This window comes from Acanthopagrus latus, chromosome 18 (assembly GCF_904848185.1).
Source record: "Acanthopagrus latus isolate v.2019 chromosome 18, fAcaLat1.1, whole genome shotgun sequence".
Taxonomy (NCBI): Eukaryota; Metazoa; Chordata; class Actinopteri; order Spariformes; family Sparidae; genus Acanthopagrus; species Acanthopagrus latus.
Genome location: NC_051056.1, coordinates 5314215 through 5328845, shown reverse-complemented (window position 1 = coordinate 5328845; position 14631 = coordinate 5314215). Strand labels below are relative to the sequence as shown.

The 14631-nt window shown below is 39.6% G+C and overlaps 2 protein-coding genes across 3 annotated transcripts; one reads left to right on the top strand and one right to left on the bottom strand.

Annotated features, from left to right (window-relative positions):
- Positions 1-468: 468 nt before the first annotated feature.
- Positions 469-5534, bottom strand: LOC119006991 (thiosulfate sulfurtransferase/rhodanese-like domain-containing protein 2). 2 transcript variants are annotated; one of them, XM_037076208.1, is made up of 9 exons: positions 5425-5534; positions 3195-3484; positions 2958-3066; positions 2674-2793; positions 2475-2580; positions 2164-2279; positions 1882-2040; positions 1656-1794; positions 469-1567 (listed from the first exon to the last, which is right to left on the bottom strand). In XM_037076208.1, exons 2-9 carry the CDS (start codon positions 3353-3355, stop codon positions 1338-1340), a joined length of 1140 nt encoding a protein of 379 aa, XP_036932103.1. In that variant the 5' UTR covers positions 3356-3484; positions 5425-5534; the 3' UTR covers positions 469-1337. The 2 variants fall into 2 exon arrangements, with proteins under 2 accessions (XP_036932103.1, XP_036932102.1); XM_037076207.1 differs by having other exon boundaries at positions 5091-5456.
- On the top strand, positions 5517-14454 carry LOC119006988 (nuclear cap-binding protein subunit 1). The gene is made up of 23 exons (XM_037076203.1): positions 5517-5701; positions 7183-7271; positions 7413-7513; positions 7603-7759; positions 7838-7945; positions 8134-8255; positions 8381-8450; positions 8893-9108; positions 9246-9343; positions 9454-9517; positions 9617-9727; positions 10136-10200; positions 10301-10363; positions 10445-10519; positions 10831-10934; positions 11074-11196; positions 11704-11806; positions 12224-12317; positions 12465-12568; positions 12726-12843; positions 12961-13101; positions 13441-13554; positions 13839-14454. Exons 1-23 carry the CDS (start codon positions 5668-5670, stop codon positions 13950-13952), a joined length of 2388 nt encoding a protein of 795 aa, XP_036932098.1. The 5' UTR covers positions 5517-5667; the 3' UTR covers positions 13953-14454.
- Positions 14455-14631: the final 177 nt, after the last annotated feature.

The window sequence follows — 14631 nt, the reverse complement described above, 5'->3', positions numbered from 1 at the left end:
AAGTCCAATTTATATTACACTGTATCATATCTCTTTTTCAGTATGACTTGTTATTTCGGCACATGTGAATTTGTAAACTATGATATGCCTCAGGTAGTAACAGTGTAAATAGCTTTGCGATATTCCCTTATTGTCACATAATTTTCTTATGTAAAACAGAAGTAAAGATAGATTATCCATATCAAATTGCACTAACTCACAGAATCCAGCCACCAAAATAACCCAGATTTTTCATGCATTATTCTCTGCGGTACTGCATTTATGTAGCCCAGAATTGTTGTGATTTGGGGCTATATAAATAAAACTGAAAACCTTTACAGAATGTACCTAACCTCGCCACATTAAAAAAAAACTCAGAAAATAATTCCTGGATTTGTCCCTTAATCCAGATCCACACCAAAAGTTAATGGGGTCTATTCTAGACCAAGACCCATCCTCAATCCACGTTTTGTGAAAATCCATGACATGAAAACATAACTTCTAATAACTTATGATGAAACTGTTTCTTTACTTCAAGACCTGCTGAAAATAAGACTTGACTCTACACTTGACATACTTTTGCATGGTTTCATATTGACATGGGCTTAAAGTGAGATATGCTGTGGTCAGCTCTATCAATGTGTCATCAAGGAATCGACTAAGATGTTTCTTTCGGCGGTCGATACTGATTATTAGTAATTAGTGAGACCAATATTTGGGACTGACATATATTTATAATACAATTTTTGTTTTAAATCGTGTCAAATTTAGAACTAGTGATGGATTATCAGTAAACACAATTTACTCAAGAACTGTACTTACGTACAATTTTGAGTACTTACATTTTCCACTGCTCTGCATTTATTCGCTAACTGTAGTTACAGCCAAAGTATTTCATTTTAAGGTGATATATTTTATTGGCAATTGGACACAAAAACACAGATTCTGATAATCAGATAAAAGCTGACTGTCAGCCCTGATAATCAGTGTCATTCCAAGTAAGGCACACAGATGTGTTGAGGCTTGGGGTTTCAAAGTGTTTTAGCAACACTTGCGGTCCCAGAAACCTGCGTTTTTGTTATCTACACACAGAACTGATCATCATTGCTGATGAGACATTCACGTTTTTTTGAAAATCACGTATTAAAACTCAGACTGTGCAGATGTATTCTTACTTTTCTCAACTGAAGCCTGATAAACATGTTTTTTTCATCTAATGTCAATCAGATTGATGGACCAGAATGAAACCTCTCAGATACACTAAATCTGACTTAATTTAATTACTTAATTTAGATTAAAAAAGTCATGACTTCATGACAAGCATTTTGTATGTGGCTGCAATCACTGATGCCCCATCACTACACATCCTGAGGGATTCTGGGGCGTCCACCAGTGCACTCGCACTCTTCTTTGTGATGCAGAACAGCGGGGGATGCCTCGCTCTTTGTCTGTCCTTTGGTTTGGCAGGTGGGGCAGCAGGCAGTGTGTCCATTCTGTCTGCAGCTGGGACACGATAGAACCAGCTGACAGCAGAACTGGGTGGAACAGAGCTCGTACTTGTCCCAGGGACTGCTGCAGTACCTGCAGTCTGGACAGAGACACAGGTATTTACAACTAAATGTTAGGGTTTATTAATGTTGTAATGTGCTGATAGGGGCTTAAATGCACACACTAACCTGAGATGACATCACTGTTGGAGGAGATGGTGTAGCGCTCATCAAACACAAAAAGTTTCCCTCGATAGAAGCCCTCTGGATATCGCTCCAGATACTTGTGGATTCCACCCTTCAGCTGGTAAACCTCTTTACACACATCCTACAAGCATTGTGAGTTGTTAGTTGACCAACTAGTTCCATAAGTTGCCTCACAAAAAGAGTCCATTCTTTCCGCCGGTCAACTTACTTTCGACCGGAGGTAGGCAGATCCACGCTCACAGCGAATCCCTCCTGTGCAGTACATCAAGACCTTCTTGTCCCTGAACAGTTCGAGGTTCTGGTCGACATAGTCCGGGAAGTAGCTGAACTTACGGATGTCAGGAGCCAGGCAACGAGTAAACTGCCCCTGGAACAAAAATATTATCAAAGATAATCATATAATTCAATATCATGATACTTTGACATTTTAATTTTCACCTTGGAGAAGCTGTGCAAATCAATTGTTTGGGAGACAAACTGTATCACTTACAATTTTACTCTCATAAAAATTGCGACAGTCCAAGAGGATGGTGTCAGTGCAGGAATCTCCTTCAGCCAAAAGGGCCTCAACTTCTTTATGAAACTCCTCCGGCTCCAGATGAACTCCTGAGAAGGAGGGAAAAACAATCACATTGTGAAATTAAAAGCAAGGCACATTCCTAGCAGTAACAGCATAAAAACACCTTTATTATTCTACCGATGCACATACATACAAAATAAAACAAAGCTATAGGCCATGGCATCACTGTAGTAATGGCGGAATTTCATTGTAGTATTACAACAGTATTAGACAAACTATACCTGCTAGTTGGTAGGAAATAACATCAGGATCCACTCCCATTGGGACGATTTCCTTATATACCCCAATCCTCAGGTCTGTAAAACACTCTGCGCCACCATCACTTGTCTAAACACATACATACACAAACATGATGTCATCTACATTTCATCCGCAGAGGGTAAAGCCACATATTTTGCCTTTTTTTAATCCAGATCTGACCTTAAAATCCTCCTTATCCATCTTGAAGAGAGGATGTGAACACATTGCTTCGATGTAAAGGTCAGTGGCCATGTTGGTGCCACCAACTGTTCCATTGATGCCTTCAGTTGCCACCCTCACCTGAAAAACCGGATCATTATATATTTTAAAAGTAAACAGATAAATTTAATAAAATATCCGTTGTTTTAACCAATTTAGAAGCATGTCTACACGTATTTATTTGATCAGTTCTGTAAGCATTCTACAATCTCCCAGCTGGAAGCAGGATTAAAGAATTTATTCACCTTGCCTGTCAAGTGGAGCTTCTCACACAAAGCTTTCTGCCAAGCACAGATGACATGTGGATCCTCCAGCTGACAGTAGTGATAATAGAGGAGAACCGTCCCTGGACCACTGTAAAAAAGAAAATACACTGAGAGATATCACAATTCAGCAATTAAACGTCATACAATGTTTTGTTTCTTTTACTTTAAAACAATACAAAGACACAAACAGTGTGACAATCCAAATGTGACCAGTACTTTTGTAGTTGCTCCTCAGATATGTGCCCAGTCTCAGGTATCCACACAGAAATGTCCACTGGTTCAGACTTATGCTCATTCAGCTGCTGGGCTTCAGGTTCTTCCTCCAGCTGGTTTAACAAACATTTGTATGTTGCCTGCGTGAGCTCCTGTATTTCCATATCATGAGTCCTGGCCACGTGTTTGTGAATGGCAGAGTGTTCCTTAAAGGTCTGGCCACAGCAGCACCAAGATGACCTGCTGTCCTCCTGAGTGTCATCCCTCTTGGACGCCACATAGGCAGCGAATGACTGTGGAGAAGTAAATGTGGCGAAGTCAATCCTCTCTTAAAATCTACAGTTAAATGTGTTTCAGTATCAAGAGCATGGGTTGTATTAAGGCTACATGATATATTGATTCAGCATTGAAATCACAGCATCATTTTGTGTCTTCAGATTTCAGGACAGACAGTGTCGAATAAAGCAAATTAACTCCACTCTTTCACATTTTAGATGTGGATTTTTTCGTTTTCACAACAGTCAGGCTGAACACCAACTTTACAGCACTTGATAAATATTAACACTGTCACCAAATAGTAGATTTTCTGCCACTCAGCAGTTATCTGCTGAAAACTCCTGTAGTTTTCATATCACAAAATATGTAAAAGAAAATCATATTATAATTGCAATGTTTTTGTCCAATATCATGCAGCTCTGGATTAATCAAAGACTGACCTTCCCTTCTCTTTTTCTAGTCCTCAAGTTAACACTTTACACCCCCTTAGAATGAGCTTGTGACCTTGGTGCATCTGGAATCACTGTTTAGCAACCACTGATCTTTGATATAAACTATATGCTACAATGTAAGCCATTATGTTTAGGAATTTAGCCCAAGTGACAGTGATTTTTTGACAGCAGAATATTACATATTAGTAACAAACATTTTTGTTAACAATCCCTTACATTATAGATTTAATGATTTGCACCCAACACACATATTGATTTGTTTTACCACTGAGAAAATAAACTTTTCAGTACTCTCTGGTGGACAAGTTGTGTAATGCAACACTGTTTTTGAAGGTCCTTAAACATATCTTTGTCAAAATAATAATGCCATTTCTTCTGACTTGCTAGCAGTCACATGTATCAATACTCATATAGCTACCGTAAGCCCATTTTCATCCAACTCTATATTGTGAATGCAATATGTACAATTTATAAATCAGTACATTTCTTTATTCTCCATCATTTTTTTTTTATTATTTAGCATAATCGAGAGAGAGTACATATTATTTAGACATTTTAATAATAGTTGAATTAGGGCCAGGTTATATTGGCTTAAAATAATATTGTGATATTTTTAGGTTATAACATCCTTAGGTCTCTTCACAAGCACTGTATAAACAAAAAATATCATCATTATAATTGAACTCTTCATAAAGTAATAATAAATTAATATTATATAAATTAAATATAAACAAAATACCTAAAAATCAATATTGCAACAATAGGGATGTAGGGATGACTATTAAAAAACTTTCATTGAAGATTAACAGAATGACTATATTTTTTAAGAACTATCAGGAATGTATGATAAGTAAGTGGGTGAAGGCGTGTATTAGAATGAACATGGGATAGCCTGATAACAGGAAATTACCTCACTTTACTTTAATTCAGCCTTTCAGACCAGGAAAAGAAACACTGGTGGTGCCATATAAAATGTGTTGGCTTTAGCAATTATTGACACACGTATATGACATTTATTAGTGAACCTGTTCATACTCTGAAATACAACCATGTGCTTACTAATCTAGAGATCTGGTAATTACGGTAATAAATAACAATAATAATAATAAATCAATGAAAATAAGGCCATTTACCATCAGTCAGGTGTTCAATGTTTGTTGTTGTCACTCACCTTCCTTCTGCAGAAGCTGTAGTACCTCCTTTGTGAGGCAGAAAGTAGTTTTTCCCGTTTCAGTCCATTAACCTTAGATGTCGAAGTGTCGACTTCCAAATGCATGAACTCTAAACATGGTTTATCATCCGCTGCCATGTCTTTTTTAAACAGCTTTTAAAAATGACTCTCAGTTCAGTTAGCTCGGAAATACTCTTTAGCTAAGTTACATGTTAAAATTTAGTAGCTACTTTCGCTTTGTGGGCTGAGCAAGTCTGAGTAACACGACCAGGTATTCAGTGCTGACTTAATAAAAAATAAAGTTTCAAAATGACAATACAAACATCTTTCATACCTAACTCTGACCAAACGTGTAGCAGGAAATCCAGCAGTAGACGTCGGGGGGGAAAGGATGTTGCACCTTCCGGTTGACCCCGTGCTGCACCGGATGTGCCTCACTTGAATCAGACCGCTATTATTTTTCTGCACTAGTGTTCGCGGCCAGGCTGAAGGATCTGGAAGCTTGTTTAGCCGAATTATTATTTTGTTTCACATTCACTTTCTAGTCGAATTATCGTACATTCATAGCGAGTGGAAAATGTCCAGGAGGCGCCACAGCGACGAGAATGACGGTAAGCGGACGTTATATGCGTAAAACAGGCGTTTGGCTAACGGGCGGCAGATAGCTAACATTAGCGTGTTTTCTGTATAGTTAATCTCCTGCTCGGTGCTTTCACGCATGCTGAGTTAAAGATTACTCAGCGAGGCCATGTCTCAGTCTTGTCATTGTTGTCCAAAAAAGTGCAAAACACTTGTTATATGTCGATAATTGTGTTCGCATGTGTGACTCTCACGCGTGAAGATTGAGCAAAGTGTGTAAATGGCAAGAATTAACCGGTAACGTTACGCGGTTACTGTTAGCTGCAGGGTTAGCTTATCGACATGGGGGCGGTGACCACCAAATGATGTGATTAATACAAATAACCTAGTCAGAATAGCTTTTATTTAAGGTACTTATGCAATTTTTTTTATCCTCATAATGTCGGTTGTGATTCACTGACGATGGGTTAATTTTACCTAAGTTTACCTATTTATGCATAGTTAAAGAGAAAAGCCACCCTGAGTCAGTATTTGCAAAATCATCCCAGCTCTGACTTAGTGAAGTGTTATCACTATTTACCGACAATTAAGCTTCTCAGGGGTAAGAATCTAACCACAAACTGCGTCCCTGGTTGTTCATAGATTTAAAGGTCGTATATTGTGGAAGACTCACACAACACACACATAAAAAAAATAATAATAATGACAACGGGCTAAATAAATGCAACAGTGGCAGCGATACCCTGACTTTATTTTCTTCTTGACTTACAGGACAAGCTCCAAAAACACTGAATCAAACATTTTCTCAAATGTTAATTTATAGCATGTTCTTGCAGATGATACTTTATATTTGCTTGGACTGAGAGTTGTCAGTTTAGCATTTTTTAATTTTAGAAGATGTACTTGTACATGTAATTTTTAGACTTCCTTGTAAGTTTTTTGGTCTACATCTGACCTGTCCTAAGCAAGACAAAGCTATTTCTTGTATATTATTGCCCCCCCCCAAAAAAAACATTTGCAATCCTATATATTTTATTCACTTATCATGTAGATGTGTCCAAAATAGGTCAGAAAGTAAATCAAAAAGTAAGTATATCATTACATAGGGAATGTAAGTGAAGCAGACTTTTTTTTTTTTTTAGAGACATATATTATCCATTCAGTATGAACAAAAACAACCACTGCCCTTTAGTCCAGAGGAAGAAACTATGTGGGTTTCCTTGACAAATCAATGCTGCAGAATATGACGTTGTAATCATGTTCAACAAGTAGTGAGATAACACTTTTTAAAACATATATGATATTATTAATGGTTCAAACGTTATTAAACACCTTAGAACAGTAGCGGTCAGCTGCAGTCCAGGTCTTGAAATAGTATTAATCACATTTCAGGTGTTAATTCTGTTTTGGAGTTTCTTTTCTCCCATCCTGGCTGCCCTTGAGTTATTCTCACAGCTAATATTTCCCACTCCACTCACTCTGTGATTATTTTGTTTCCTGTTTACCCTTCCAGGAGGTCAGGCCCACAAGAGGAGAAGAACATCGGAGCCCATTGAAATTGAAGACCGGCTGGAGTCACTGATATGTCGTGTGGGGGAGAAGGTAAAGAGCCCACACAGGCAATATAGTTCCGTCAACTATATGTATTCTGTCTCATCTCACTGTGATCCATTTGTCGCACTGTTTTACTTCCAAAAGCAAAAAATCATGCATATTTCAAAAGTTAAATTGCTTCATTTTCAGAGTACATCATCCCTGGAGAGCAACTTGGAGGGCCTTGCAGGCGTGTTGGAGGCTGACCTTCCGAACTACAAAAACAAAATCCTGCGTATTTTATGTTCTGTGTAAGTTCACACCAGTTCTCCCCCTTTTTCTATTGAAATGATGAGTTTTTGCATGGTAGTTTTTCATTGAGCCGCTTTCATTTTTGCAGCGCCCGCCTCCTACCTGAGAAGCTGACTGTGTATACAACCTTAGTCGGCCTTCTGAATGCGAGGAACTACAACTTCGGGGGCGAGTTTGTGGAGGCCATGATCAGGCAACTCAAGGAGACACTGAAGAACAACTTGTACAATGAGGCTGTTTACTTGGTAAGCTGAATTTTTACTAGCAAAGCAGATGGTTCTTGTACATTTTTTTTCTTGTAACACTACGTGTTCTTTTTGTAGGTGCGTTTTCTGTCTGACTTGGTCAACTGCCATGTGATCGCTGCTCCTTCAATGGTGGCCATGTTTGAAAACTTTGTCAGTGTTACTCAAGAGGAGGATGTACCACAGGTAGGTAACAGGCTGGGATGGAGTTATTCTACCATTTTGTTCACCTCCTAGATTTTACAATATTTACACTACATAGTTAAAAAGATTTAATTTAAGAGTTTAGCACCAAACCAAGCCTTGATTTCAAACACCAGTTTCTTGAAATATGCTTAAAAACATGTATAGAAATTGTTTGTTTGTGTTCTCAGGTTCGGTCGGACTGGTTTGTGTATGTGGTGCTGTCCTGTCTGCCCTGGGTCGGTAAGGAGCTTTACGAGAAGAAGGATGTTGAGATAGACCGACTTCTCAGCCAGATCGAAGGCTACCTCAAGTAAAATTTCTGCCCCTTTTTCCTGCTCATGAGCTACATTTTATTTTTTGAAACATTCTTGTAATGTATTCAAGGCTTTAAATAGTCAGCTCCCCTTTTATGTCAAATTCTTTTATAATTTCCAGGGGGCGAGTAAAGACGCATGTCCCCATGCTGCAGGTGTGGACAGCGGAGAAGCCCCACCCACAAGAGGAGGTGAGAGACAGATGCAAGAACTTCAGCTCTCCCTTTTTAATTGTTAACAAAATAACAATTGTGTGCTAAGGTCACATCAGTCATTATCTCCTTAAGGGGCACTACAAGGAACTTAAATGTGAGGATAAAAATAATCTGAATACTTTCTGCTAACCACTGGCACCGTCTTATAGAAACATTCAGTCTTCTTCAGTAAGATCCTGCCTGTATCTCTCTTTAAACCTGCCTGTATTGTTAGTTGGTGTCTTGCATGATATTATTATTAGATAATTAAAAGACTTTGTGAGAACCCACAAACTAGCCTTCATGTTCTATCACTTTTGACCATTTGCTGCAGTATCTGATTTGACCTTAGTGGCATTACAGGAATGGCTGATGTTTTTCTTATTGTGCCAGCTTCTGTTAAAATGTGACTCGTTCTCTCTCTCCGTCCTTCTTTCAGTACCTGGACTGCCTCTGGGCTCAGATTCAGAAGCTAAAGAAAGACCGCTGGCAGGAGCGCCACATCCTTCGTCCGTACATCGCCTTTGACAGTGTGCTCTGTGAGGCCCTGCAGCACAACCTTCCCCCCTTCACCCCACCGGGCCACATGCCCGACGCCCAGTACCCCATGCCCCGGGTTGTTTTCCGCATGTTCGACTACACCGACGCCCCTGAGGTACAAACACAGAGCAACATGTCACTGATTTGGTACATTGAATGTGCTTTAATGTGACCTTTTTAACCTTGTGCTGACAGGCTATGTTTTCTGCTGTGCCGCATCCACAAACTTATGTCCTCTTTAATCATCATTAGGGCCCCGTTATGCCCGGCAGCCATTCTGTGGAGAGATTTGTCATAGAAGAAAACCTGCACTGTATCATCAAGACTCACTGGAAAGAGAGGAAAACATGGTGGGTATCAAACACAGTCATGTTCTTTGATTTTGTCTGACTGTTTAATCACCTGCTCAAATGTTTAAACGTTAAACTGATTTTTTTATTTATTTTTTTTAACCTCTCAGTGCAGCTCAGTTACTGAGCTATCCAGGGAAAAATAAGATCCCGCTCAACTATCACATTGTGGAGGTAAACAAGTTTTTGACAATTCATGTTTTAAAAAAAATCAATTGATTTCAAAGCAGAGTCTGGTTTGAAATATTTATCAGCAGTTATTTTATTTTTCAGGTGATCTTTGGAGAACTTTTCCAGCTGCCCATTCCGCCTCACATCGACGTCATGTACACCACACTGCTTATTGAGCTCTGCAAACTGCAGCCCGGGTCTTTGCCACAAGTTGTATCCTTGACTGTTTGTGTCACTGCAGTTTATGTCAGTACAGTTTTACAAAATACACAGATATGTCTGAACCTGGTCCATGGTATGCTTACCTAAAAAAACCTAAAGATGCTGCACACCTAACAGATCTTCAAATAGTATTGGTGACAGAGTAGCCAGGCAACATAGACGCTGTTTGATGTATTCTGGCATTTATCACAGGGTTAACTTCATATGCATATGCAGAGATGTTTCACAATACATCTTTAAGATATCCCACTATGGCAGAATTTAATCTAAAATCAGATTTTAAATCATAAATCTACCTGAATTCTCTTCATCACCATCTGAAAAAGGCACAGAACAGCCAACAAAACCAACATTGTTTCCACCTGAAGAAAGGTCTTTTTCTTAACACCTGCTTGTTAGTTGGCCCAAGCCACAGAGATGCTTTACATGAGACTGGACACCATGAACACCACCTGCATAGACAGGTAATTTAACTTTTACTGGATGATTGAAAAACATATGGTGAAGTAGTTCCTGTCTGATTTTACACATCACGTCTCTCTCCATTTTCCTTTTTATAACCAGACTAATCAACTGGTTTGCCCACCACTTGAGCAACTTCCAATTTCGATGGAGCTGGGATGACTGGTGAGCTGACAGAAAAAGCTTTTTATAGCAGCTATTTATTGTTGTAAATAACAGTTGACAGTATTGTTTGTCCTTTATTAGGTCCGACTGCTTGACCGTTGATCTCGACAAGCCCAAGCCCAAGTTTGTCAAAGAGGTTCTGGAGAAGTGTATGAGGTATTAAAGCCTTATTCTCACAAATTTAAATGTGTTCTCTTCCTATCGCTCATATTAAGTTGAAGCGAGTATTTAATTTAACTGCGGTAATACAGTGTTGGAGATCAGGGAAGAGTCAGGCTTTTGTGTCTGATATAGTATTAACTCTGTATTCTCTGCAATTAGTGGAACTTTGAAACATTTCTCCTTGAAGAAGTCAAATATTACCCATGTTTTTCTGATCGTTTTTCCCTGATAAAATGTTGCCTTTGACGCTTTAATCTCAATAGTTTCCCCATGAACTAAAGTAGTGTTTATTCTTTTCTCTGCAGACTCTCGTACCATCAGCGGATAGTGGACATCGTCCCTCCAACCTTCTCAGCACTCATCCCAGCTGAACCTGTCTTTATCTACAAATACGAAGATGAGAGCGCTTGTAAGCACACTTACTAATCTACCTCCCGAGCCACAGAATCATGCTCCTCTGTCAGCCGTGATAATTCCACAGATCTCTCTGTAACCGGTGTAGAAGTTTCTAAATTACCTCTGAACAAAATGTCTCCTCTGCCGTACAGCTTCGTTACCAGGTTACCCGGTGTCCGTCGCTGTCGGGAACGCCATCAAGAACCGAGCGTCCAACGAAGAGATCCTGACCGTCCTCAAAGATGTGCCCAACCCCAACCAAGAAGATGATGATGGTTAGTTTCTTATTGCTTCATTTTGATGTCTTTATGTTTTTCTGGTTCTTCTTGGAGGATAATATCATCACTTGTTCCTGCTGAAGAACAGTGCTGTGACTTCTTTGACTCTTTCTGTGTGGAAAAAAAGGAGCTATTTCATTTTTGTCTCTGTAAATACACAAAAATCTAATTTTACATAATGTATGAAAGTAGGTAAAGCATCAGGGAGGAATGATAAATGGCATTAATCATTTGTTTGGCTGAGAGTCCTTCAGTAATCATCTTTAAAACACTTTGATATCAAACTACTCTACTGAGGACATAACCTCTCAGTGTTCCAGGTGGGTGGATTACATAACCTCTGTTAGTTCACCAAAAAATAAACATTTTTATGTCTCCAAATAAGAATGACATTTAGCTGTTATCAGACGGGTTTTTTGAGATCTCACCAAATATCATTTCAGCCTGTGGGTTAAAAAAAACCTTTTTCATCCTCATTTTATTGCTTTCTTTCTCCATTTTCAGATGAGGGGGAGACTTTCAACCCCCTGAAGGTCGATGTGTTCCTGCAGACGCTGCTCCATCTGGCTGCCAAATCCTTCAGTCACTCCTTCAGTGCCCTCGGAAAGTAAGTTCACCACAAATTTGCAACTAACTGAATTTCCTTTTTTTCTTCTTGGTTTTCTGCCCTGACAACCACTAACAAGCTGACAAACACACACCACAGCATTAAACATGTTAAACAAACTCTGTGGTGAAGAAAATAACCCAAACTGCTTCTACTCAGCGTCTTGAAATTGATTAAATCATTAGTCTATACTCCTAACTTTTTATGATTCGCAGATCATTTGTCTTAGTTTCCAGTTGTCTCATTGTATTTCAGCAGATTAAGGACCAAAATTAATGGATTTATCTTAAAGTGGAGCAAAAGACTGAAAATAATGGCCTCTTTTCTATTCATGCATGAGCATGAGGATGAATACGATCAGGATTTGTATTGAATGACTCCAGACATTTTGGCCTCACCTTCCTCTGATTCCTCTAGATTCCATGAGATCCTGAAGAACCTGACAGAAAGTGACGAGGGCAAACTGCACATCCTCAAGGTGGTTTATGACGTGTGGAGGAATCACCCGCAGGTACAAACACACAGAACAACTTCAAATTGAAGAGGTTCAAACCTGAAACACTTCAGTCATTCAGTTGATGTTTTTTTTGTTGTTCTTTTGTAAAAATGTGCATTTTGAATGTGGAGTTTGGTGTAACGTGTCTTTGATGTGTTACAGATGATCGCAGTGTTGGTGGACAAAATGATTCGGACGCAGATTGTTGACTGTGCCGCTGTTGCTAACTGGCTCTTCTCTCAAGATATGGCTCATGAGTTCACCAGGTGAGATGTGAGACATCAACTGGACGTCTGTGGGTCTTTTTTTTTTTTTTGTTAATTCGAAGATATAAAACATGGTGCAGCATATTTGTATATATCCTGTGAATAGTGTGTTTTCTCTTTGGCTACCTCCTCAAAATACTCTCTTATCCTCATCTAGACTTTTCATCTGGGAGATTCTGCACTCGACCATCCGGAAGATGGATAAACATGTGCAGAAGATCCAGCAGGAGTTGGAGGAGGCCAAGGATAAACTGGAAAAACAGCAGCACAAGAGGGTAACTTCATCCAGCACATCATGCTCACTTCAACTGATAAAAGGAATTCCCTTGAGACACAAATTTAGCTGATTTAAGAATGAGGCTAAACATTAATGTTTGTTTGTTTGCCATCAGAGGGACAGCGGCGACGATGAAGACATGGACAAGGCCAGCGAAGATGAGGAGGGTCAGTTGGAGGAGCAGATCGAGAGGCTACAGGAGAAGGTGGAGTCGGCTCAGAGCGAACAGAAGAACCTCTTCCTCGTCATCTTCCAGGTACTAAAGACTGTTGGAGTGAGGAATCGTGAATTTAATGACGAGTACACCAGGATTTTACATTTACATTCAGGGAACATGGTAGACGATCAGAAGCAACTTACAATAAGTACATTTTAAAAGGTCTTGGTTCAGTTTCTCAGAGCGACATTCTGCTAGCCTGTCTGAATCAATCTGACAGTGAGTGCTGTAGAGAAGTTGTAGCTGCCTTTTGTTTGTGAAGCTTCAAAAAGAATTCAGCATTTTGGGAAAAATCTCCTGAAACTATTCTAGGTGTAAACTTACTTAACCCTGTTTGTTGCAGCTTTAACACGCGTACCATGTCGTTTTTCTGTTCAGCGTTTCATTATGTTGTTGACGGAGCATCTGGTTCGCTGTGAGACGGGCAGCGTCGACATCAGCACGCCGTGGTACAAAAACTGCATCGAGCGGCTTCAGCAGATCTTTCTCATGGTAAAACATTCTCACACATACACACACAGACACACACACACAGGTGGGGAAAAACTCATTTTATACTGAATGTAGTAAATAAAATACACCTAAAGTGTTGATGTCTCGGGGAGTACACATGTGGAATAGGTAGTTTAAAGCCTTTTGTTGCTCCAGAGGAGGCTGCATGGAATCTGATAAATGGATTCCAGTGATGTCACGTATGGTACTGACTAAATGTACTTTACTTTTACAAAGTCTGTTTTTATCGTCTCGATGACGTGTTGTCTCGCCTCGATCTGCAGCACCATGTGACCATCCAGCAGTACATGGGGACCCTGGAGAACCTGCTGTTCACTGCAGAGCTTGACCCTCACATCCTGGCCGTCTACCAGCAGTTCTGTGCCCTGCAACTCTGAGAGAGAGAGACACACACACACACACACACACAGAATCTGATGAAATGAAATGTGTATCTGTGCTCACACAGTACCTGTGCTCAACCTACACATGAGAAACTACCAGCTCTTGCATCAAGAATCGCCCCATTAGGTTTTTTTTTTTTAGTTTTTGTGTTTGGTGCCATTCGAAGCGAGGACGTCTTTCAAAGTGGGAATTCAAACAAGAGTCTGTTTGACAAATCCTGTCAGTAATTCGCTGTAGTGTTCCTTTTTTGTTTTGTTCTTTTGCTTGGTTTTGAAAATTTTGTTAATTTTTACATCCTGCTCGTATTCTTATGAATGGGTCTTTTTAAAACTGTAAGAACTGTCTGAGTCCAGACGGAGCCGGAGAAATGATGAGAGGAGAGAGGATTTCATGTCGGCTTGGGCTGATTCTGAATCGAGAGAGAGCGCTCTACTTTTTTATATTTGTTTTATGTGGAATTGGGAAAGAATTAAAACTCTCCAGAGTCTTTATCTGCCTGCGTGTCTGTGTCTCCTCATTTTGTCCCTCCTCAGCCTCCTCCTGGTGCTGATTATCTGAAGATACCCAACATAAAGAAATCCAGATAATTCAGAAAATGTGTTTTAGAACCTCTTTGGTCATCATAGGAAACAGATGTCAGGGAATTTGTTCTTGTGGCACTGATTCATAGAT

Coding starts and splice junctions, on each gene's coding strand:
- LOC119006991 (XM_037076207.1), bottom strand. CDS start 5,228: ATGGCAGCGGATGATAAACCATGTTTAGAGTTCATGCATTTGGAAGTC. Junction 2,581..2,673: donor TGGATAAGGAGGATTTTAAG/GTCAGATCTGGA, acceptor GTATGTGTTTAG/ACAAGTGATGGTGGCGCAGA. Junction 2,280..2,474: donor TATTTCCTACCAACTAGCAG/GTATAGTTTGTC, acceptor CCTCCTTCTCAG/GAGTTCATCTGGAGCCGGAG.
- LOC119006988 (XM_037076203.1), top strand. CDS start 5,668: ATGTCCAGGAGGCGCCACAGCGACGAGAATGACG. Junction 9,109..9,245: donor ACTACACCGACGCCCCTGAG/GTACAAACACAG, acceptor AATCATCATTAG/GGCCCCGTTATGCCCGGCAG. Junction 10,201..10,300: donor AACACCACCTGCATAGACAG/GTAATTTAACTT, acceptor TTTTATAACCAG/ACTAATCAACTGGTTTGCCC.